At 41.0% G+C, this 26,288-nt stretch overlaps 1 protein-coding gene across 7 annotated transcripts in view; it reads right to left on the bottom strand.

The window, feature by feature from the left end:
* Positions 1–26,288, bottom strand: part of ntng1a (netrin g1a) — a 148,783-nt gene that overhangs the window by 53,458 nt on the left and 69,037 nt on the right. For all 7 annotated transcript variants that reach the window (XM_028005220.1, XM_028005219.1, XM_028005222.1 and 4 more), the window contains exon 3: positions 22,423–23,066. In XM_028005220.1, the coding sequence (XP_027861021.1) occupies positions 22,423–23,066 (644 nt within the window). The remainder of the gene's footprint in view (positions 1–22,422; positions 23,067–26,288) is intronic.

Below are 26,288 nucleotides of genomic sequence, written 5' to 3' on the forward strand. Positions count from 1 at the left end.
AACTATACAGTATACTTTCCATGTTTTAAGGAAATACTCTTACATTATTACAACATACTTGTCACATTATAACAAAAAGAACATTTCACCTTCTGCAATATATCTATATTGTATGAACGTTAATTTCGCAGTTGTCAAAATGCTCTTGCTAAAACAATCATTTCTCTTTTGAAAACAGAAAACATTTCACATTAGGAAATGTTAACATTAACAGCTACTGTACATCTCTAGACAGTCAAGTTTTATTTTTTATTATTATTCTTTTGCCAACTTTGTCTTTGCTCAACCCCTGTACGGGCCTGGATGAATCTCTAAATGTCTCGCTGTGCTCTGTGTGAAATCAGCTCACGTTGTGCAATTTGGATCCATGGAGCTTCTGATAAAGGAGAAAGGCTGCCATTTTGATCTGATCAGGCTCATTCCTCCTCCAGTGCAGCTCAGTGTGTTTGAAGTTCCATCTCAGCGTACGCATGATTATCACCACGCTGCTCAAGCTGATGAATAACGCCCAAATCTCATCAACTTCATTATTAGGTAAGTATATGTTATGACCTACCTATGAAAGGCATCATGGTTTAAAGCGAAAACATCTTTAATCAGACAAACAGGAGACCGTTCATAGTAAGCATGGTAGAGATTGCGTAATAATACATTTATTGTACAGATGCAATTTGGAAAGAGTAATTGCGACATGGAGTAAAAAATTAGGTGTGTAAATTTGTATAATGTGGGACATAATTGGAGGAGACGTTTTACATGTTCAAAATGAATTCAATTCAATGTAAGCGGTATGATATTACAATAAAATATTATATGATTGTAATATCATACTAATATTATTGTAATAGTAATATTATCACTACAATAACAGTATTATATTATAAGAACATAAAAATTGTTGGTTACAAGGTGATAATTTACTACACAAAATGTTTATTGTTAGAATGATAACATTTTCATGTCGTAAAGTGACGTACCAATTTTTATGTTGCCTGGGTTTACGTGTCTGTACAATGACTCAAAATGTGATTGTTAGTATAAATGGACAAAGTGACACATTATCGTGTGTCATTCATAACTGCACATATGCTATGATGTAAATCAGAAGGAGCTCATTTGCAGGCTAACAGAATATTTAAGAGCAAAATGAAAGCGCTTGTGAATTGTCAGCTGTGACTGACGTGTGATTATATACAAACTACTGCAAATTGTGAAACTTCTATTTGAGTTAACATCTGGGGGGGAATCATCAATGTGTGCAAACTGCAGTCATAAAATCATTAATGGCCAAATATGTAGCTCTAGGAAAGTTACGTTAATGCTTGAAGTGTATATTTTATAGGAAATGTCTCAGTTTGTTATATGTAAACAGCATAAACAACTCAGAATAGTCAGAATCTGTCATAAGAGAGTACGATTGAGGAAGAAATATAATAACTGCGATAAATATTCAATGTATACAGTCACCTCATATGCAATAAGCCATGTGGGAGAGTGTGCTGTCAATTTTGGCATTTTAATATATAAATGATCCTCTCTGCCAGCTTCTGAAAGTATTTCAGTATGACCTTCAATCTGCAACACTACTAGTCTCTACTAGTAGAATGAAAACATTTGTAAAAAAGTTCCAACCCAACAACTATTAAATACGTCAAAAAAAACCCCATAAAACCTACTTAACAAAGGTTGTACATACATAGGAAATAAATTTGAGAGAAACATCTCGTTATAACGACATAAAAACTCTTTAACATGAGAGAGTTTTTGTTAGGATGAGACGCTTCCTCGTTCTAATGAGATTTATGTCGCCATTAAAACAAAATATGCTCTCGTTTAAATGAAGAAGGTCGCAACAGTAAGACGGCAACACATCACCGGACGCTTGAGAGAGAGAAGACGGAGAGTCAGAGGGAGCCCCTTTATGCCTTTTTAAGAAGTTGCAATCTGCAAGAGGAACATATTTTTATACTTCTCCTTATAACGAGAAAGTTTCTCGTTTTAACGAGGTTCTACTACCCCTGAGTTTATTTTGGAGCTCTTGCAGTTAAACACTTCCATAGCCTCCAGTGTTAAACCTTCAGTTGAATTAGAAAAATGAAGTTACTTGTCCAGGAAAATACTTTAGGGAAATCAATTGATAATTTAATGAGCTTGACTCATTGAATTTGTTAAAATGAACAATTGACCAACAGTCGAAGGGACAAACTCTTGTTGCTTAGCTCTGATTACCTCCATTAGGCCTCCGGAATACGTTTATCGCAATACTAACTTTAAAAAAGTTAACCAGGTCGAACATTGTCCACTTTATGTAGTCACTGTCATATACAAAACCCTTCCCATCCTCATCATCCTCAGTCAATACCTAGTATAATAGCTGACTCATTGTCCTCCACTAAGTTACATTATCTTCAACAATTTTGCCTTTCAGCTGCTATTCTATTGAAACATCTCGATCTGCATCGTGCCGATGATAATTCGCTTTCCATGCCTCAAGAGAACCCGTTGTCAATGGGTTTCTACCATAACTTCCTGCTGTCTTCGGATCAGCACCAGATATTTCGCCGGAGAAGTCGTGGCATCTTGTCAAGCCAGGAGCGTCGCTGTGTCCTGCAAATCACATTAGTTCTCGCAGCTAGCTGCGTTCTTCATCGACGCACGAGCCGAGTGATCCACCGCTAAGAGTTGTCAGTTTGAGTTTTTGGTTAGGACAAGCTCAGAGACTGGGGGTTTGACAAGGATAAGGATCCACAGCCTCACCAGGTGAATTACACAGACACTGCGGTGACGTTAACACCTTTCCGTCTGTTAGAGATCCTGTAGCTGCTTCAGCATTCAAGACGGAAAGACAGCCATATGGTGTCCCCCCCCCCATCTAGGCCGTCTTTTCATGTCGCCCATGCCAACATGGTTTGTTCTTTCTTTAAAAAGAAAAGAAAAGAAAAAAAGTCAAGCATGATCTGAAAAGCCGCAGGAGAGGAAGAAGGTTTTTGCTGAAAGAACGAAGAGGACAAAGTCTTTCACTTTGGTGGACATATTCTCTGTTGTGTCAGAACTAAAATTGCATTTTTGACCATAATGATAGATGTTACAAAAGGGGGAAATCTGACAACACCATCCCATCGTTGGGATGGGAGGAAGCAACATCTATTGCAATCAAAAAAATGAATAAAATAAAAAAGACAGACGTTGAGGAAAATGTCTAATATAAGCATTCTGAATTAAAAATACCCGAAATTCACGGAGCCAAGCGTTTTCATTGAGAAACTTCCAAACGTTCCGCCAGATTTATACATAAACCCTGTCCTTACACTGAGTCGTCTGGTGCCGAATGTTAGCATCAGTTATGAGCTCCAGCAACGAATCATCCAATATGGATGTATTTCCAAGAAATGGAAGATGGAAGATCACAACAGAAGCTGGCTGAATTTACTTTGAATATTTCCAGCCTTGCTTGCCCATGGTGAAAGGAAAAACAGACCTTCAGTAGGGCAAAAAAAAAAAAAAATCCCTCATCACAATGCAGAGCAGGCCGCGTTCACGCTCATATGCTAGAATCCTGTAACAATGAAATCATGATGACATTTTAAAAATGCTATTCGCTGTCGAATCGTCGCCAGCTGCCTCCCAGCACTCAAACAAAACAAAAAAAAACTCGGGACTCAAGTCTCCGTGTGGCGGCGAGGAGGCTGCAGCCGAATGTGAGGTCAGCCAGGGGATCAGTCATGAAACCTCGACAGGAAGGCCCATTACGAGGGTGGCTCCGGTCGCGGCAGACGGGGAGAAGTTCCGTCAGGGCGGGTGGGGAGGCTGCTCCTTAAATGAAATGGCTCGCCGCATGAATGTTGAATGTGCTCCGTGGATGGTAAGTGGAAGAAAAAGGGTTTTTAAAAAGCCTGATCTCTGTGCAGAAAGATCATCGGCAAAAAATGAATTGGTGACCTCGATGAACTGGTGGAAAAGGTTTATGCTAAATCAGATGCAACAGCGGCGTGTTTCACACACACGGTCACATTGTTTCAATGTAGAACTAGCAAACAGTTACCAGTTAGCCATCAGCACTGTTCTGTTGCGAAGTCGTATATATTATGTTTTCAGTGACTAAGTTCATTTAAATAGCCTGTCCTCATGTGTTCCTAGCAAAGTTTTGTTGTTGAAACAAAACTTTATTGAACAGCAGTAGCAGTCAAGGACACGGTACGGCATCCGCATCCACTTTGTGAGATCCGGTCGAGTGAATATCGGCAGACATCTTCCGTTTATGGCTGCATTGCCGACATGTATTGTGAAACTAATTATGTAGGATTGTCTCCATGCTAGACGTAACTTACTAAAGTGCTATTTGACTGCATACGTTTTCTTCGTTATGTAATTTAACCACGATTTGAGAGATCGGCCCGAGCCTGATAGGCACCAAAAAACAAGGGTCACTGAAACTTTTAAAAGCCGAGGCTGGAAAGTCGGATTTGGTGTCAGAAATAGAGGATATATTCTGCTAATTGTCCTCCCAACGCAAGCCTGCTAGAAAAGCATAAATGTGCACAGTGTGTGTACGTGGATAGGTGTATGGGAGCTCTAAATTGGAATGCATGCAAAGCAGATTTGGATTCACAGAACGCCAGATGGGTGCGAATGTTCGCCACAGTGGAAAGGCTTTCAGGAAACGCCTGCACCCCTCGCTAACAACCCGGCACATATTCATGAGAGCGCCTCGACATCGGAAAACGCAGCGTGCCGACGGAGCGTGAAGTTCCTTGTCATGTGGGTCAAATCTGAGATGCGTCGTTCCGGCCGGAAACATATTCCCTTCGTTGTCGCCGCTGACTTCTAATAATGGCGAACTCAGTGGGGCAGAAATCAAAGCGACGAACACGCATCTGCTGTATCAGCAATGTATCGCTCGAAATGTTGGAGTGGTGCTGTATCAAGTTTCACTGCCAGCCTTATCTTCGAAAGTGAAAGGGGGATAACGATAAGGAACGCCTCTTCAATCCCAAGGAGGAGAAAGGGATTTGTTAAGATACTCCTCTTCCTCTCCTCTGCTGATAAAGTCTGTTAGTTGTGACTTTGCTTCTCGTGCCTCCGTCTGACTCGTGAAAAACAGAGAGGGATTATCTAGTGCATGTTCCGTGGATTTATCTGCTGTGACATGGTGTCTTATCACTTAACTTTGCTTGAGCTTAACCTTTAGGTAGCTCTGGGATGATGTTGTGCAGCCGCATTGTTTTCGCGCTGCCATCAGATTTCCTTTGTTTCTGTGAAAGACAAACGACGTAGGCTTGTTGCCACGCGACAAGAAAGTCCTGGGTGTGTGTGTGTGTGTGTGTGTGTGGTTTTTCTCTGTGCGCTCCAGCTTCCTCCAACAGTGCAAATAATAACTGTTGATTTTATTAGTTTCTCAAAATTGCCTCTATGCGCGTCCAATGACTGCTGGGGATAGAAACCATGGTTCCTGAAATCCTAAAAGAATGTTTTATTGTGAATTGTTTCGTGAAAAGGTGAACCTCAACAAATTTTAAAGTTGTTAAAAAGCATTTGTTTTTAATTCATTCATTTCAGAAAGAATAAAAACCCCGAAATAGCAATGTACCTGGTAGTGATGCAGCGGGACACTGTGGATTCCCCACCTGTGATCTCAGTACAAACACTATTTGGAATATGGGAACATATTTAGAGGAACACGCTAACTTCCAAGATATGGATATAATATGCCATAAAATGTGGATTGCATGTTTAGGTGGAATAATTCATTCCTGAGTCTCCGTATTAAGCTGAAGATGAAAAGTACAGAATTAGGAGAAGTCCACACACTATTAGTGATATATTGTTGAAAAAATAATAATAAAAAAAAAATAATTTCCATCCATTTTGTCACATCCTGTCATTTCATTCAACAAATAAAAAAAGGTTCTTTGGTCTGTTTTCCAGTTGAGAAAGTGATTGGTTCATCTTTCCCCCATGGGAAGAGTCAGCTTGTGTCTGCTCTATATGAGCATTGACTTGTAAAAGAGCAAAAAAAAAAAAAAAAAAAAGGACATGACGCACAGCTTTTACTATTTATTTATCTATTTAAAAATTATGCACCATAACACCAAGAACAGATTAATTTTGTCCCATTGATGACACCACCTTCACCTGAGCAGTCCTTTTAGTTTTAATTACCACGCATAATTTAAGTGTATTGTGCATTTTGAGATTCCCACCATCCCTTGCCACTGCTTCGTGAATTCAGGAGAGCAGTGTGACGATGTGGCCGTCCGCAGCGCGCGGGGAGGATCATTCATTCCAGATAAACCCGCAGCACGCTCGCGGCCTTTACCGCTTTGATCAAGAGAGATCCATAAACTCTGAGGCGCTGGCTTCAGCTGCGGCGGAACAAGCGTCTCCTAATCCTGCTCTGACAAGGTAATCTACTCGTTTAGTCAGAATGCAGACACACACGAGGACTTAGTGCTCAGAAATTGTGTGTATAATTAGGTACCAGTGTCATTTTTCAGCCCCTGATTAATACAGAGTCTGAACCGGGTGACTAAGGACTTCTTGAACTGTCCCTCATTAGTTTGAAGCATATATCATGTTAAAGGATGACCGGTTATCAGGTTGTCAATAAGTACGGAATAAGAAAATTATCCATTTTTGGTTTCAGATGAAACATAAAAATATTTAGGCTAAAAAATAAAGTCACAGCAGCTTAGGGATGCACGCAAAACTAATCTCTTCATTTGTTTTCCTTTTTTGGCGCTCTGAAAACGCTTTTATTTCTTTTGTTCGAATGGACACTTGCCTAATCCAAGGGGTGAAGGCTGTATCTCTGTGACGTCTCTTTTTAACCAGCGACACTCCAAAAATATTGTTCATTTTTCTATTTGGCAACACGGTGGGTTTCAATGACCAGATGCTAAATTCCCAGGTTTTTAACGCATTCACCCTAAATTACACCGGCGGGGATTTCCTAAGGCAATCATCTGCTTGAGTTGCACCAGATTCAGTCACACAGTAAAAAAAAACAAGACAAACAAACGTGGTATTGTTTGTGTGAGGAATATTTAAAAGAAAAAAAATGGTAGGGGATTTATCAAAGCAAAGTACAATACATTTAAGCTGGATTGTCTTGGAAAAAGGGCAATTCAGCAAACACAGACACAGCAGTAGAAATCCATCCTTCTTTGATCCCGTCGTTTGTATGTGAGAGCGGTAGGGAGAATTTGGCTTTAAAGGGCTGTGGGAAAAAGATATTTTAAAAAAATGTAGTTTATACACCAAACAACAAACAGGAGCTCAACTCTCACATTCACCCTCTTAAGACAAACCGGTCGAATAAAACGCAGTTGCAGCCCAAGAGTTTTTATTGTCCTTCAAAAATTTAATGGAAACCTAAACAATGTGTTATATTTTCGGCACTGATAATTTTATTTTTATTTTTATTTTTTGCCTCCACATGCTATTCCAGGAGGATGTAGATTGAAAATAACCTTTTCATTTTTATCAATGTTTTTTTTTTTCTGGTTGGAAGTAATAGGGTTAGGTTTGCATTGACAAAGAGAAACGGTCAAAAAATACAAACAAAAAGCAATCGAAGAAAGAAAAGGCTGGTCAGAATGTCTGCTTTTATGCCAATAAAGATTAAAAAAAAAAAAAAAAATTATCGAAATGGGAATAAGTAATTTTTTTTCAAATGACATTTTTTGACAAAATGTAGTTGCACCGTTGTGGCAGTTATTGCTACACTTATTTTTTCTAACTTTGTGTATCCGCCAGCCATCCGACAGTCTCAATGGTCCAATGTGTTTCATGAATACTTGAATGCCATTATGAGAATACTACAAGCTAGTGAAAGCTAGTTCATAAAAACTTCACACAGTCACGTTTTGGCTTCATCCAGCAGTTCTGTGCTACTAAGAAGTTGATCAAAATGAGAAAGATTGAGGCAAATCCCAAAGGAAGCAGAAAGCAATCAATCACTGATCCTGCCCACTTTTACCTGATGAGTTCTTTTGGTTTGGAGTGAAACCGCATGATTTAACGAGATATGAAATAATCCCCATTAAATTATGGTGGTAGACATGGGTGCGCCTCAGTGTATGCTTGAAAAAGTCAATTCCAACTTTTTATTTCATGATACGTGGAAAAGTGAGATGTCTTAATAGAGATCTACGAGCCATATCAGCCCTGACCGGCGCCTTTAAGAAGCGATACCCAAAGCATGACTAAAACTATATCCGCTTTTCTTAATCAAAGTTAATTAAGAGGTTCACCCATTGAATGATTGACAAAACGGTCGTCCACGTGAAATACTTCTGCTCCTCCGTACAGGAATACACTCTGCGTATGTCTGTTGCCATAGACGACGAAGACGAGGCGACACGTCTAACGCTGCAAGCAGAGATATGCAGATAAACCTGTACAGTCAGCTGGAGCTTAAAAATTTATTTGAAGACTTAGCTAAGTCAGTTACTGTAGGGTAAATGAATATTTAATCTGATTGAGTAAACTTGCTCTCTTATTTTTAAAAAATGAAAACCCGGGAGCTTTTAATTTAACGTCAAGACAGACGAAGAGAACAGTGTGGGGTAAAGGCCCACCGCCAAATGTGTTGAAGTCTTAGTCTGGAGTTTGTCTGTGAATATTTTAATAATTTAACAAAGTCTCGGGAGAAAATGCTGTGGTCATATGAGATAAAGACTTGGGGTGTTCCGGATTAACTTCACCTTCTGTGTTTGGAGGAAGACAAACTTTGTGTACGTCCACAGAACGCGGTGTAAGATGGATGGACTAGCGACCTGTCCAGGGCTCAATGGTCGCTCAGGATAGGCAGTACCCCCGTCGTAACCCTGCACGGATAAGCAGGCATGGAGGACGGATGGGGCCGGTGAACAGCGCAATGCACCCTAGAGTCTTTTACGAGGTGTTCCAGGATGATAACGAAAAGCAAAGACAAAGAACAGGCTGGGAAGTACAGTGAGTGCATGAAATGACCTAGCAAGTCTCTAAACTTCAGTCTTACAGAAAATCTGTAAAGGAGTCTGATATTTTCGAGTCTCCCTTTTGGCAGCCGAGAAACCTGAAGGACTTAGGTCTGTTAAGACACTGAGACGTGTGCAAACCTGGTGAGTGATTGTACAAATCACCTTATCATGTTTTGCTTGAGGTTCATATTCTCATTTGCCTTAGTGGGATGGTAATCAAGATTTTAACTGTTTCTGTAATCTATATTTCTAGATCTGCTTGTGTCTTTCTATTAAAAAAAAAGAAACCACCATGATTCATGCATTGCTTACATTTTTACCAGTAAGCAAACTTACAAAGTCAGCAGGTGGTGAAAAAACCCAACTTTTCACTGTACTTTTTTTTTTTTTTTTTTTTTACAATGTGAGGGCCATGGTTAGCTATGACTAGCCCTCTCAAATTACAGTGGTAGTACTGTGTATTCATAGGTGTCTGGTTCCAGAAAACACAATTTAACAAAGAGTGCTTCATTGTTTTGCAATAAAACGGGTTGCAGGTTACCAGGAGAGTGATGGAAACACAAACAATGGACCCCAGACGGCTTTTTGATACAGTTAATCACACAATTGTTATGAGAAAATATTCAATGGATCTCTTCTTTCTTTGTTTTTTAGTCTCAAACTATCACCTTCCACCTTATATTCTATTTATTCATTTCTTTCTTAACATGCACTGTACTGCACAGAGTTGTTTCTGCAGCAGGGAATATCTAGTTAATTAGACAGGGGGTGTCAGCTTCTATATTAACTCCACTCAAGCAGCAACACGCCCACAAAATGTGGCTCTACATGGACGCACATTCGGGTAAGTTGCTTTGAATTGTAAATGCTTCGCATAAGTTAACCACGAGGGCGGGGGTAACAACGAGTATGCTTTAAACATTTTTAAGTCTGGACTTGAAAATGACAATGCAGGGTGGGGCGGGGTGTTTCACCGAGATTTCTCCAGACGACAGATGAAGAAATCAAATCACATTAAAGCCGTTCTCATGCGAGGGCTTTCTGCCTTTGACGGCCTGCTCCTGCTCCTGCGCGGCTGGTGGGGGGGTTGGTTGGTACTGCAAACCTTTTTCGGCAGCTCTGTAGTCGCGTCTAAATCAAGTGTCCACACTTTGCACAGATCTGATAGCCTTGTGAAGCCGTCTCCTTCCTTCTTTGCGCGCATGATCCGGGAGAGCGAAAAGTTTCTGCTCCGATTGATAAAGAAATGCCTTTGAACTTCTCGAGCTGGCAGACCCCATGCAGGTGTATTGCCGTTGGGTTTGAGGCGGACCGAGGGCGGAGGATCAAAACTGGGGGAGACGGATAGAAGTCAGGAGTGATATTTGATGTGGCTGCTGCTCACACGGAGCACGTTGGGAGACTGCGCTAATAGGAAGGCAGCCAAGGCTGCCGGACTGGTGGAAAGGTTCAGGAGAGGTCTATCCAAGGAAATAAATAAAGAACAACAACAGGTCAGACGCAAAACACCGCATCAGTCACATTAGTCAAGCTCCAATCCTAAAGAAGTTGGCTCCTGTAGGTATATCTTACGTCTGGTAGTTGATTCTGGAGTTCTAAGACTTGGGGGGGAAAAAAGTTCTGAGTGTAAATGCACAGCTGAACTCATCTAACACTTGTACAGAGTTCAACTATTTCACTCTAGATGTCTATTTAGTTTCCTTTTACAGCTGGCATAATTATGCTCAACAGACACCAATCTGCCTTGATTGTATAGTCAAAGTCATCCACAAACAAAAGGCATGTAGACAAGCAGGAGCCCAATCTAAGAGCTTGACATGCCTTGAAGCTAGCCTCCAGTGGCCATTTTAGGAACTGCAGCTTTAAAACGTCTAATTTAGCATCCCTTGAGGTTGCTCCCAGGTCGTTATTAGAGTGTGACAATGCCTCCGAAATGACATCGGGTTCCTGAGAATAGGCCAAGTTGAAGTTTGCTAGATCATAACAGAGTTTTGAAAAATGTCCAACAAGTGTGGAACATTCCAGTCCAGGTTTAACTAAAAAAAATAATTAGAGTTCTTATGTTGGTCTAACCCTAATGCCAAAAAATATTACAGTTGTGTTTTCACAAAAAAAATAAAAATAAAATGATAGGAATATCCTTTGTTAGTGGAAAGCACTCGTAGGTATTTGCTACAGTGTGGAAAATATGAGGAAAATATATGGATTTTAGCCTCTTTCGCTAGTAACTTTAAGGTGCATTCACACCAAACGAGTCTAACGCTTCAAGTTTGATGTGTGTGCACTTTGAATGCAGACTCTTAATTCACACCAAACACGTTTTGAGCATCAGGCGTGTCAGGTTTACATTCAAAGTCTATGTGGAGGCGCGTGGACGGCGCGTCAAGACGAGTCAAAATCGCTTTAGCTGTTGTTTTCCGTTGCCAGCTGATTTGTTGGATGTGTCAAACGCTTCAAATCACGCAATGCTAGATGCTTGAAACGCACCGTGACGGCTCCTCTACTCGCCTCCACATAGTCTTTGAATGCACTTTTCTTCTGAGCTATTTGTGAAAAAGCAAAGACCTACAGGTTCGAACAACAAGTCTGGCTGTTAGCGCCACATAGTTTGTTAGTCCTTATTTACATTATAAATAATCGATATCAAAATTCCTTCTCAGTACAGTTAAAGGCAAACCACAATCTAAAGCTTTCCCAGAGTTTAGAAACGTGGAAAATGGAGAATATAAGGTCGAAATGTCTATATCATAAGGTGCTGCAGCAGTAACTTCTCATACAAGCCATTGGTGGAGGTGCTGTTTGAATTATTTCAGCACGCTTATTTCTATGCAGGCTCAGTGTCCTGTGTTGGCGATTTGCTGAGTCGGCACCTTTCTGTTCAGTTTTACCTCCAAAACAACTTTCTATTTTTAAGACAGGATGTAAACTTGCAAAGCAGAAGCTCTGCTCGATTCACATACATCTCTACAACACTCCCTTCCGTTTCTTCTGCGACGGTTTTAGTTATTTGCCATCGTCCAGGTTGCTACGCTTACGAAGGAATCAACTTCTTCCGATGAGCCCGTACCTTTTAGACCTCGAAGTCTTACGTTTCAGAAAAGTGCTCCAGCAATGACTTATTCACCTTGAAGCACACTGAAATGTCAGACTTTGTTGGAGTTATGACTCAGAGTTTTAATATTTGTATATATATATATATTTTTGGACTCTTTATTATGGTAATAAATGCATCTTAATTCACATCACCATTTATGCATGAGCCAGACTATATGTGGAAATAATGGAAATGTGGGAAGCAAAGTGGCGGGTTAATGTTAATCAGTTAATGTATCTAATAATTGCAGCCACTTACCACATTTTTAGTCTTACTACCAACAGACCATCACATTAAAATAAAAACAACACATGGACCATCTTGAGTTTCAGCCTGGCTGACCATTTAAATCCCCCCTCTTTGCTCCCTTTTTTTTTTTTTTTCTTTTTTTGCTGAACCAACAAAAGGTTGTTGGATCGTTCGGTGGCGAACTAACATGTGGCACGGATGTTAACAGATGGTCCAAGTTACTTGGCTCGGTTGCTTTCACCCGTCCCCACAAACAACGCAGCGGTCTCCCACACAATTCAGCGGACTGATTTTTAAAAAAATAGAAAAGAAAGAACGAGGCTAAAATGCAGAGCGCAGCACAGGGTAAATAGATGCTTATGGCTGCACACACACACAGAGAGAGAGAGAGAAAGGTGAGGCAGAGTGAGACTAAAGAGGGTGGACAAGTGGAGTGACTTATTCAAGGAGGAAGTGGGCAGCAAGAAACATGAAATTAGCACAAATAGATTATCTGTCAACTACAGGCGGGCCAGAGAGCAAGCCAAGCAGTGTGAAGGGAGAAGAGGAAGAAGAAAATAGATCGACCTCTTGTTTGTTGCCTCCCCTAGGGGAGTTCCAACGGAGACGCTACTCGCCAAATTGCTGATCTGTATTTGCAGCAGCTGTATCCAAATCACACATCCTCCGAACCGGGCGGTAATTAGAAAAGCGCCAACGATGGCAGCCGCGCAAACACCAGTAATAAGAGCGTCTGATGCCTTAAAAAAAAAGGGTTTTCGCACGCTGTAAATGTAATGTGCTTTGGACCCGCGACAAGCCGAGGGTCGCACCAGGTCGTGTTGAGGGGTCAAGGCTCTGATTTTGTCACAGATTTCCGGAACAAAAACATCACGGGAAGATTTCATCCGTTTTCATTTAACAGTGTGTAATAATTACAACTTATGGGGTAAAAGGTGAAACTAAAGCATAAAGTGTTGATCATGCTTTGTTTTGTTTTTTTTGTTTGTTTTTGCTATATTTGCTGCTAGCTTTAAATAAATCTTCTACTTTGACCTGATTTTACGCATCATGAGACTCGATCCTTTTCTACACGAGATACAAGAGAAAACAATCCAAAACAAGAACCAGTCAGGTGAGGTTTTGTGGCTTAGTGTTGCCGTAAATCCATCAAAAAAGTCTTATACTGGGTTTTTACTGAGACACACAACAGATGGAGCCCTGATATTATTTATCAAATATGAGGTCAGTCACGTTTGATTTTGACCGGGTGTGGTTCTCGGGCTGGAGTCAGTTTTTGGTTTCCCACTCAAAGCAAGTGCATCGGACAACTGATTACAAAGTAAAACTCAACTCTAGATTTTTGGTGCTTGTCTGTATTAAAATATTTGTTTCTGAAATTACTTTTGCACTTCTTCAAAAACAAAACAAAAAAATGCCGTTAAAATGCCTTTGTCTATCCAGTGAAGCAAAACAAAAATTTCTTGCAACAATACAATGTTAACTCCTCTGTATGCAGCGATCCAAAAACTAGAACGAATCGTTTTCGGTGTAACTTTATGAGCTCTTGTTTCGTCAACATTACTGGGGGGGTTCACAAAGCTCCCTGCACTTCAATCTTGGTTGAAGTCTGGACTTTGACTAGACAGTGACTTTATTGTTGTGCCTCTGTGGTGGCAGAAAGTACATTTGCTGCTGTACTTCGATCATTATCCTGTTGGCCATTGCTTGTGTCTGACCGGGCTGTGTATTAGTTCCCAGCTGGGAACGCTGGGAGAAGGCAGATGAGTTCAACGTTTTCCAAAGATTGTCTCTTTCATACTATGCTATCACAACATAGTGACAGTTTTAACATATATATAAAAAAACATATATTTTTTTAAAGTTAGATACCCCACCTTCAAAGGGAGATTTGCTCGAATGTTGACTCATAGGAAGTTTCAAAGTTTGACATGTTTTCTCCTCGCATAAATATAGATGCAATTTTATTTCCAAACAGTCTTGTAACCATTTCCTGCTGCTACCTTCATTTTTGCTTTGATTTCCTTAGTACTTTGTGACATTGGTAATGACGAAATCACTTTTCTACCATCCTGAAGTGTAAAAATATGTGTGAGATAAAGTGTACTTTTATTTTCCTATAATAGTTTAAGTCTATTGTCTCACATCTCTTTATGGTGAAATGTCTTGCAGCACAAACCTAAATGTATTTTAGTGGGAATTTTATAGTCACAGCGGTGCATGTTTTGTGAAATGAAGGGAAAATGTCGCCTGACTGGTTTTTATCTAAACCATGCGTTTGTTTTCACCCCTCTTTACTATGGTGCACCCTACTAAGATCTGGTGCAACTAATTGCCCTCGTGGCTGCAACGCCACAAAGACGTGAAAAAGAGACATTCTTTCATTTACTCAAAATCGTTATCTGACACACGGTGCGTCGAGCAAAGTCAAAATCGAAAAGTTGCCAAGATGAGATCTTAATCAGCTTTTAGGAAGAAAGTGTAAAGAAGTGACGCAACGCTTCAATGACTGTTGGGTTTCCAAATTGCTAATCCGCCAGCAGTGTAAATGTGCGAACCGTCAGCGCAGCAATGAAACTGATCGCAAGTTTCAAAGCAAAGCAAAGTTCCCACAGCCAGCAGAGAGAAAGAGAGAGAGAGAAGAAGAGAGAGAGAGATCTACGGAAGCTAAACTCAACCAGAGTGATGAACAAACACAACACAGCAAATCCGCAAACTAGAGATGCAGAATGCCGACAAAAGAAATCCACAGTGTAAGATTTACATCACATTTCAGGTACTGACCGGGGGAAAAAGAAAAGTTTTAAAACTAGCAAACAGGTTCAGTTCTTTAGGAGGGATTAATGGGGCTCGTTACTTTTTATTGCAGAGTTTTGTCTCGCCAGGGGTCGGACAGGTAGGGGGGGGGCGAGGTCTTTCTCGTCTCAAGACACGAGGAGAGGAGAAGTGAAGCGAGACGAGGAGGGCGGACAGAAAAAACCCAAAGCCCAAAAGAGATCCTTTAGCGGCCTGGATCTCCTCCAGCTTTAATTACACCGAATTGATCACAGGCAAGAGGAAGAGGGAAAGAGGAGGTGAAACTGCAGACGGCAGTTACTGTAAAGCTTAAAAAAAAAAGAAAAAAAGAGCCAGAGCAATTATTCCAGTCATTCAGCAGATTATTAGAAAATCGTCTCATGAACCCTCCAAGCTCTCCGTCTCTCTCTCCACCTGCCTGTTTAGCGCTGCTGATACATTGAAACTGCCAGGGTGTCAGATTCATTTAAGTCACCAGCTACTACATTGTTTGCATCCAGCTCTGCGGCCAGTTTCATTTCAAATTCTGGGAATCAAGTTTTTTATTTTATTTATTTTTTATCCTTAGAGCCTGCGGTCTGCTCTTTGCTTGCAATCATCCATAACAGAGCGCTCAGCTCTGACACGTCGGGCTCTCCTGCAACAGTTTCAGCTACAGTTCTTGGAAAATTAATTTAACATTTTTTATTGTTAGATCACACTTAAAAGTTTTGGAGTTGAGCTAATTTCAATTTCACACAAATGTCAAGATAAATATCAAAAAATTTTTCTTGATACCAAGAACCATTTTAACCAGTGTTTTAGTAATTTAGTCTACTTAAATATGGTTTTTTTGTTTACCTAAATTCAGAGATTGAACCATATTGAGCAGTTCTGGCATGCTATCGTGTTGGAAATTTGTTCATAATTCCCCTCCAAAGGCTCACAATAAACCACAACTTGATCATCTTTGGCTGAGAAAGAATTCTGTGATTCACTGTACCAGATTATTCAAGAAAGAAGCAAAGTGTTTATATATACAGTACAGACCAAAAGTTTGGACACACCTTTCTAATTCAATGGGTTTTCTTTATTTTCGTGACTATTTATAAGGCAAGAAATCCCACTTATTAACCTGACAGGGCAGGTTGACCTATGAAGTGAAAACCATTTCAGGTGACGACCTCTTGAAGCTCATCAAGAAAATGCAGAGTGTGTGCAAAGCAGTAATCACAGCAAAAGGTTGCTACTTTGAAGAAACTAGAATATAAGGGGTATTTTCAGTTGTTTTACACTTTTTTGTTTAGTGCATATTTCCACATGTGTTATTCATAGTTTTGATGCCTTCAGTGTGAATCTACAATGTCAATAGTCATGAAAATAAAGGAAACTCATTGAACTAAAAGGTGTGTCCAAACTTTTGGTCTGTACTGTATATGCATATACATATATATATAGTGGCTATTAAAATATCTAGAACATGTATGTAATTTTCTTGTGCCACATTTGTACAAAATTAAAAAATGTTATATCAAATATATAATGTTTGTAATACCTTACAAAAACAGAAATACATCTAAAAACATTTTTTAATCTACAAAGTACTCCTATAGAGTCATCCACAAGGTTGTAAATTCTTTTTTTTTATGTTTTTGTACGTCTGGATCTTTCAGGGTTAAATGGTAACAACAATTGCCATCAAGTGTTTGCAAAACGTTGCAATGAACCTTTAACATCGCCGTGGAAACACTATTTCAGCAAGAGCGGAGTTCTCAAATGTGGACAATCTAGTTAAAACAACTCTACTGGATCAAATCCTGGCTTTACCAGCCCAATCCCGGGGATGCGATCCGTTTTTCCGGAGTCATTTAGAAGTGGACGTCCTGGTTCGTTTCGGATCGTCGTCTATCCAGAGTGTCAACCTGATTGTCGGACACTCTCCCCCAGATTGTTCTAGTAGAGAGCAACTCTCATGTTTCCATCAGTAACGACTCATAAATGTTGTGAAGCGTCAAAGCAGCCCAAGGCTGTCAAGCTAACACAATATTTGACCTGATAATAACCTAGTTTTTAAGAGTTGTTAATTTTGCAGCAGACGCAGCAGAACGCATACCTTCCGTAAAGTTCCACATTTGTCTCGTCTACTTTCTCTAAATCAAGATTTTTATTTTTTATTTTTTGGGAAATGTGAGATGGGCTTTTTTTCAGCAGCGGTGCTTACCTTAGAAACCTTTTCCACGGTTTCCCCGTGTTTGCCATAGCCTATTTCTTCTTATTGAGTCATAAACGCTGACCGAGTCATCTACGTGCTCTTTGAGTCATTTTTCTTTTTCTTTTTTTTGTATGTCAGCCACTTCTGGAAAGTTTCTCTCCTTCTTTCATTTGTGTGAATATTGGCTGTCGTTCGCTGGAGTCCCAAAGCTGTAGAAATAGCTTTGTCATGGTTCCCAGACTGATTCCCATCTGCTCATGAATTTGTTTAGACTGAAACTGAAGAGTCTGAAAGCAGGTTATATCTCAGCGTCTCGGTAGCATGTCTGAGCTAAGGTCCCTCGTGCCTGGAGTGGATTTAGCATCCGGACCACCACATGTGCGGGTATGTAAAGACCGCTTCTTGGAGGCTCAACATGCACGAGTGGTAGTTAAATGTCAAATATGCCAAATATGGGGAAGCTGTTCGTGTCTTGTCTGTAACTTGCAAAGAGCTGCGTTTCCATCGCAATCGAAAACTTTGTGGGTATTCTGCTAAAACACAATTTCGCAATTGCTGCGTTTCCATTAAATAAGAAACGAAATGAAAATCACATGTAAATAAGTTTGTTCACGCGATACGTTATTTAAAAAACGTGCCTCGCCATCGACCTCCTACAACTTCTTGTCGTCTTTGCCACCAGTAGTGACATCCAGTCGTCGATCACTAGACCGGTGTGATGAGAGAAAAGTGTTTTTTGTTTGCAGTTTTGCGAAATGCACCAATTTGGACAAAGCTGAAACATTTTTCCTCGCGAGAGAAAAGTTTTATTGAAAGACGAAGGTTTTTTTTCAAAATTGCTGTACTTTCATTGAGCAAATTAATTTTTGCAATTTCAATTGCTGCAATTTTTCTATCAATGGAAACACGGCTACTGACTGTAGGTCTTCAGGAAACGGGTTAGCTTTCTTTGGTGGAAAAATAAAATCCTATTGGCTTCGATTAATTGCACACTGCTCTATCACATGGACTTGCAATGAGATTGTTTTAGACCCTCGTTTTATTCCTCCAAACTTGTGTACCAAAGTCTTCACTTTACATCTGGCAGTGGCATAATTATGAACAACCAATGGGTTTTGAATACACTTCAACACCTATCGTTATTGCCTTTTAACTGACTTCCTGTTGTGAGACAACTTCTAAAATGATTGTCTGATTTTTATTGTCTGACACTAATCAGGGCTTAGATGGACAAGATGATAAATTTTTCACATAGAACCTGGTTTGATTTTAAAAACCTAAATCAAATGTGTCAAGTTGTCAAAACAGTAGCTTTTTTTTGTTGCTGTATATACAATAAATGGAGTAGAAATACATGTGGAGAAATTTTTGCTTCATCTTTCTGTTCTACGTTGACCTACTTTGGCAAAAACACAGGCTCTGTTTCCCAGAACATTGTGAAAAAGGCCAAAAACCTGCAAGCTCCTCCAAACAGCACTTCCCTCAGCACCCGCTCTAACTCCTGATCCACGCGGATGCAGGTTGAGTCCGGCGCATGGATGCGCTCCCAGATCCAACCTCAGAGGCCCTGCGAAATCTCTCGCGGAGAACTGTACTCCGGGGTTAAGGAGCTTACGTTTGATACTCGACGTGCAGAGAAAGGCGTTGAGCTGCGATTTGCCTCGGGAGGGAGGGTTGGGGGGGGTCGGAGAGAGGGGGAACGAAGCCTTTCTGTGTTGAATGTGCCTCATTATTGCTGAACTGTGCGTTACCTTTGGTAAACAGTGGGAAGCATTTCTCAGGCGAGCCTCGCTCCAACAGCAGCGGGCCGGTAAACGACCGCGGGCCTCCGACGCCGGCGCCACAAAACTCATCGCTCAAACCCGAAAGTCCCCGCAGGGATGTAAGAGTTTGGTCATGATTAGTCAGAAAGGATAAATAATCTGTGCTTTCGACAGCCCCGTTCAACTCTTTTGTTGGTAGACTCCCACACCCACGCAGTCGTTTTTGTTGAATGACCTTCTCCATCACCGGAAACGTCAGAAATTCAATTTCGGAGCGTGGCATTCATTATCATAGCCCCTTTTTTTGTGCTCAGGGGTACGTCCCTATTTACTGAGCACAAAATAGAGGTGTGGAGTGGTTGTGCTTAAAATAATGACATGTTAGGGAAATCAATAAATTAGAGGTTAATTAAAAGCCTTTAAGGCGTTTGGCAATATAAATGTAAATAATCTCCCAGCAGCAGAGACATTATTGCAATAAAACTGTGCATTAAACACTGGAAGAGTGACATCATCGTGTAAGCCCTCACAGAGGACACACACCAATGTAATTATGACCATGAACCCAAAGTGACTGGCTGCTACCAGAGAAACAACCAATAGGACCATGGGAACTCTGGAAGGGTCCGAGAGAACCACAACTCGGGTGGAAGAACCCACCATGAAACATGATGATGGTGGAATCATGCTGTGGGAAAGAGGCATGGAGCTAAACACAAGGCAAAACCTGTTACCAAAGACCTCCAGGAAGACAGCAACTCTAAACGTGCAGCTACTGGCTTTTGCCTTTCTACAAAATTCCACTTGATTCTCATCCCCCTTCAATGTTCCGTCTGAGATTTCTCCCATTGAGTTGAATTTCTCCAGCAGAATTTCAGCCAGGCCAATCAGCAAACAGGAGGAGAAGTTGTGAATGATGACATTGATTTTCTGCGCTGTTTTAGATTTGTAGTCTGCCTGTAGTTTTAGCAGTGGAGGAAGTTAACAAGGAAGCAAACGAGGAAGTGAACGAGGAGGTGAACGAGGAAGTGAACGAGGAGGTGAACGAGGAGGTGAACGAAGCTGTTCAGTCCGTGTTGGCCACATTTCCAAATATTGAATTGACATTAACAGCTGCCTACTCTTTTCGCATTGGAGGATATTTGTTCACAGCCCAGGCAATTCCTGGTAAGCTTCATCGCGTCGAACTGGTGCATTGCATACGTCACGGCCAAACATTAGCAGTTGGGTAAAATTTTAAACTTCCACAGTCCAGACTCTCTGCACTTAGCAAAGCGTAGAACAAAGGACTGATTTTTTCCAAGCTAGATTGCAGCAGAGTTAAACTGACCCAGTCAAAGCCCAGGCCTAATTTAAGCTAAGTACCTGTGTTGGGTCTTGGTAATAACTGAATACAAATCACTGTTAAGTGTTTCGTTTGTGAAGACAGAGAAAAGAAATCAAAAACTAGGTATCATTTTTTCTTCTATTTGTCAATTATGTGCTACTTCATATTTACAGTCTGTCATGTCCATAAAGCCCAATGCACTGACACAATCAACAAAAGTTCAAAAGACCTGCAGACTTTCAAGGCAGCATGCATATGTAAGATCAACTCTTACTTCTTGAGCCTAAACCAGACATTTCCATTAGTCACCATCCCACCCGAGGTTTTCACTGTGGCACCACCCCAGACTGGCAGCCTGATTCCAACACTTTCACCCGTTCCCTTGAATCGTTGTGACGTTCCGCCACGCTCCGCGTCCTCGCGCTGCGAGCTTCTCGCGGGTGAGCAGTAAAACGAGGGTAATTAAATCTTCATCCCCTCCAACCCCTCCCCAACCGCATCTGTTGAACTGAAAAGCCACGCTGCGTGAAAACAGATCCGCCCGAGCCCGCGCCCCAGCGACTCCCGTAGCAGCGCCGAGGAGCCTGGGAAGCCGCTGTCGGCCTCTCTGCAAACAAGCACAATGGCGTCTTGTTTTCATGTCACATGACACCTCTGCGGAATCATTAAATCAAGCGCTAATCACGGCGCGCGGCGCTCTGACAGTTGAAACTTCACATTTGATGTGTTCCGCGCGCCTAACAGGCAGCTGAGTGAGTCTGTTGTCCGAGGTGGAGCGCTTCAGCAAACCGTAAGCAGTTCGCTTGATTAAGGCATGCTGACATCTTGTGAACTCTGCACAACATAATGGATTCCCTGCCTAATTGGAATGAATGGCAAACAGTCGACACATTGTTTTTTCCCCCCTCACAACTGGGCAGCTGCTCAATAGTTTGAGGGGAAAAAAAGCCAAACCACACGAGTATCTTTTCAAGCAATTATTCCTCCTCCTAAACCCTAAAAACATTCGGTAATAGCACCTACTGTGCCATAAGAAAACATTTTTTTTAAATTGACTTCTTTTTTGCTGTTTTGTCATCAAAATCTTTCAGCTCATCATATACATTTTAATATTAGACAATGATCATCTAAATATACAAAAAAACTAATTTCTAAACATTAATTTCATTTATTAGGGAAAACAGCATCCACCGAAAGTCTGGACCGGGGAAAAGTGTTGAGGTTTAACTTAACTTATTACTGCTAAGAAATCCCTTTAGTAGAACTATGACAACATGAAGTAAGTGAAAATATCTAAAAAAGCAACACATTATTCACCAACCTAAAGAACTTCAAGAACAGACATTAAGTCTTTGACATCTATCAGTCTGGAAAGGGTTGGAAAGCCATTTCTGAGATCCAGATGTACCGCAGTTAAAGCCATTGTCCGCAAACGGAGAGAACGTTGAATGGTGGTAAACCTTATCAGAAGCAACCAGCAGTCAAACAAAATGAACCCAGTGCATAGAGGACTCCTGCAAGGGGCCACAAAAGAACGTAGGACAACAACTTCGACACTGCAGACTTCACCGGCCTCAGTTAACTTCTGTGGTTATGATAGAAAAATAAACCTTTGGACAGCTGCAAGTCCAAAACTACCACTGACAAAGCAGAACACAAGTTTCACATTCACCAAAGATATCCGACTGACTCCCAAGAGTTTTTGAAAAAAGATTTTAAAAAAAACAAACAAATCTGAAGATCGATAAGTCAAAAGTACAACTTTTTAGACGACATTTGTAAAACCAACAGCATTTCAGAAGAGAGAGCGTCAAACCAAACAGTTTTCACATAACACCCGATTGCTCGGTTGCTTGTTTTGCTTGGTACATTAAATCATCATGAGAAAACGATATTTTGTACTGTAAGTATTGTGTGATATAAAAAAATGTAAATGTGACACAAAAAAAAAACTAAAGCAGAAGAAATTTCAAAGAGAATAAATATGTTTTCACAGAACAGTACTTCTCTTGGTTGACTGTCGTCGGAGCATTTCTTACCTGCCCTGGACTTTGATGTCAGAAATGGCGTAGAAGTATCTTGACAGGCTGCTCTCGTCCACCACGGTGGCCCCAGTGGCAGGCCGAAGCAGCCGGATCCTTAGGTCTGTGATGGTGAAGAAATCCCGCAGGTTCTTGGTCGTGTCCAGCTGACCGTAAAGCGAGGCCATGTTGTGCAGTCTGGGCCCGGCAAACAGAGCAAACCGGTCCTTGATCTCGAAGCGTACAGTTTTGTCATACTTCCACACGTACCCTCGGGAGTAATCCTCCGTGCAGATGATGTCCAGCAGGGTGTGCTGGGAGAGGTCCTGCACTGTTTTGGGCTCCATGGTGAAGGCGTCCAGGCAGTCGGTGGCGTAAAACTGGTAGGGTTGCCAGGTTCGGCCGTAGTCCAGAGATTTCTCCAGGACCATCTGCTCTGGCCGGCCCGACTCAAACGTGATGACGATGTCGTCGGTCAGCTCGATGGTTTTGTTCCAAGACAACGTAATGTTGACCAAAAGGGCTTTCGGGTACTTCTTCCACGTCGTGGACTGCCAGAAGGTTGTGGGGTTGCGGCCCTCGATGTCAAACATCAGCTGCGGAGGGTGCGCCAGCTCCTCGGTGTTGGCGTCGCATTCGTTGTTACACATGTAAGGGTTCTCCTGCAAAGGACAGGAAACGGAGAGGAGATGAGAAAGACCACAGCAAAGCCGAAAGGTGTGCTGAAGAGTGCCACGTTTATTTTCATTCTTGTAATTCTAGTGAAAATATCTTAGTACACGTGAAATAAGACAAAAGCAACTTACCAGCAACTTTTCAGCAAGATATAGGAGCTTGTTTTAAGTCAATAATAAGTACCAGTTTCACTGTCAGATTATTTCAGTAATAAGATGATTTCTATGTTATAAGTGAAAAAATTCATCAATATTAAGGAATTACTAATTATTGACTCACATATTGCTGAAACTTAACTTCTAAGATGATTTTCGACTTATTTCAAGTGTACTAAGATATTTGCACTAGACATTAGACCAAAAATTATTTGGTAAAATTTTGGGTTTTTGCAGATCTGGAAGGTGTTTCACCTTATTTCACGCTTATGCACATCCCAATAAAAATACCTTGGCGATAGTAATCTAAGGTGATAAACTGACCAACGGACAACGTTTTTTAATCCTGAACTTCTTAGTTCTTTATATAAAAAAATAAAATAAAATCTCACCGACCTACTTGTGCAAAATACATCCTTGCGTTTTTGTCGCTCAAGCCCGAATGAGACTCGCGGATCGCAGAGTTTATCCCCGAGCTTTAATTCATCGAGCACTTTGCTGGAAAGAGGGTCTTTCTGAAAACATTTGTCCAATTCACCACAAATCATTACAAGGCAATGTTCTCTCCTCTCACTCCCTGGGGGCTTGAACTAGCTGTTAGGAGGAGACAGCACTCCTCCAAGAGGATCTTTCAAGTGCTACAAGCTCCAATTTATCAGGACAAGATAATCCACTACTTGATTAGGTGGGAGATGTCACCCTGTGCGTGTGAGGGTGTGTGTGTAGGCGTGTGTGTGTGGCTGCCTGTGTGGAAGTGAGTGGCGAGGAAACAGCGAGAGCAGCTAGACTCTGATGTAAGACGGTGTAATGAAGCAGCGAGGCAGAGATTGAGTAAGTTAGCGGGAGAAACAGCTCCATTCGGCTAATAAGCTTCGCAAGTTTTTCCTCGTCCTCCAAGGCAAGGTGACAATGAAACAGGGTTCTGTCAGGCCCTCTGACTGTTGGAGGGCCCCCCCAATTAATATCCTGTCTGAAACGTCCCCTGCAGGTTTCCCTAAGCACCGGACAGCGGCGGCGCTCGGAGGAGACAATTGAAGGTGGGGGTAAGCGGTGAACAATTCCAATCAGGGTTCCCAGTGTCACCGTCTCGTGGTCTGAGGTTAGGTGTGCCATTAACGGCGGCATCTGGCGCACCTTAAAATACACAGACAGATGCGTAATAACTCATAGGCGACAGTTATGTGTGCTTAGAGGCAGTAGGCAGTCCCTAAGAAATTCCACTTGTCATGCGTTGTGGATGTCTGCGAAGGAGGGCGTATGGATTCATGGAGGCATGCCTTGTCAGAGCTTTATGGATGTAGAAGGAGGGAAGAGCGTGTTGGTTAATTCATGTTGGTTACAAGCTCTGCAATGGTCTTCGTCTTAGCAAACGTTGCGTATCCACCTATTATATTCAAGCTATTCTTCTTAGTATTACAAAGAAAACCAGATAACGCTGAATGTTACATTTGTTCTTATGCTACTTCCTCTTATGTCTAGGTGTTGTCTGTGTAAGCCTTAGTATCCTTAAGGATAACCTACAATTGCAAAAATTTGTTTCACTGTCTTTTAAGGCATGGTTCAAACATTCTTTGGTAGGAAAGCACCAATATGAACATAATCCTATATTTATTGCTGTTATTTTCAATAACCGATATGTACATTATAAATATTTCACTACCCTTTCCACACCTCGAATCAAATGACCACATCACCAACTTCACCACTGCTCCTCCCTCTTCAGCTGAACTACCCACAATGCTGCGCTGCATCCTTTTCACTGTCACATGACCAAACAAATATCACACGAATAAATCTCCTCCGTCCAGAAACAAACGGCAACAAGATGGAAATAAAAATGGGTTGTTAATATCGGGCCATTTCTAGTTATCAGACTGATACCGATATCGACAATATATTTTGCATCCTTCAATTTTAATTTTAATTTTGCATCGTTCTGCAAACGTCTCACTATAGTTTGCTAGAATTTTGCTAACTCCTACTCACAGAACCGAAATAACAGTCATATTACTGTTTGGAGACAGAAGATCGGGTCTTTGATTGGTACTTTGTGAGTATTATCGGCTAAAATGGATCATTGTCCATTTAGAAGACGCTCTTAACCTTTTCTATCCTGACTGATGTCACGAGATCTTGCTTCAACAATCTCTCCACATCATGTTCTCTCCTTATGATGCTATTTATGTTTTGAAGTGCACCTCCAGCAAAACAGCTCCACGTAATGATGCTCGCATTCCTATTTTGCATGTGGCAAAAACATTATCGTATTATTCTGCCCTTTTGGCAAATATATGAAATTTTGTAAGTCCTGTGTGAATACTTGAATCCTAAATAGTTTTTTTTTCTTTTATATTTTTTAGATCTATTTCCTGTGATGTGGACAGATGGATGGCTTGCTTAGTAACCCATGATTAATGGTATTCTTTAAATCCATTTTTTAATAGCTTTACAATTAGGTATTGGTCTATTAAAGGCACTTTTTGGATTAAAATCCTGACCCTAATGTATCAAAGCCATAACCTTGTTGTATTAAATTAGCCCAGGCTTTCCACAGGTCCATATTTAACTCTGGAACTGGATTAAAATACAACTCAAAGTGGGTTGCTTATAACAGATCTTGAAGAGGAACAACATCCTTTGCATCTCATATTCTGCATTGAAGTTCTACAGATTCACAAAGACTACAGTAACTTTTCATAAATTCTGTATACCATAGATTTCATGACATATGAAATAAGATGTCTTTTGTTTTACTACCTTTATATTTTCATGTGTATTTGTTGCAGCTCCTGCGCTACTTAATGAATATATGAATGATGTTGATGCTTATGACTTTATGCGATAAAGAATAAGACAACTGGTGTGTGTGCGGGCGTGGATGTGTGTGTTTATGGCAGAAATGTAGAACAGCTGAAGTAAGGAGAGTCTAGTGCATGCACCGAGTGGATTTGTAAATTATTCAGTCCAAACTCTGGCAAAGTCACTGCCTGACCTGATTTCTCTGAACCCACGTGTTTTGTTTTGCTAAGCTTATCAGAAGCTCAGTGTGACCCG

This window comes from Xiphophorus couchianus, chromosome 21 (assembly GCF_001444195.1).
Source record: "Xiphophorus couchianus chromosome 21, X_couchianus-1.0, whole genome shotgun sequence".
Taxonomy (NCBI): domain Eukaryota; kingdom Metazoa; phylum Chordata; class Actinopteri; order Cyprinodontiformes; family Poeciliidae; genus Xiphophorus; species Xiphophorus couchianus.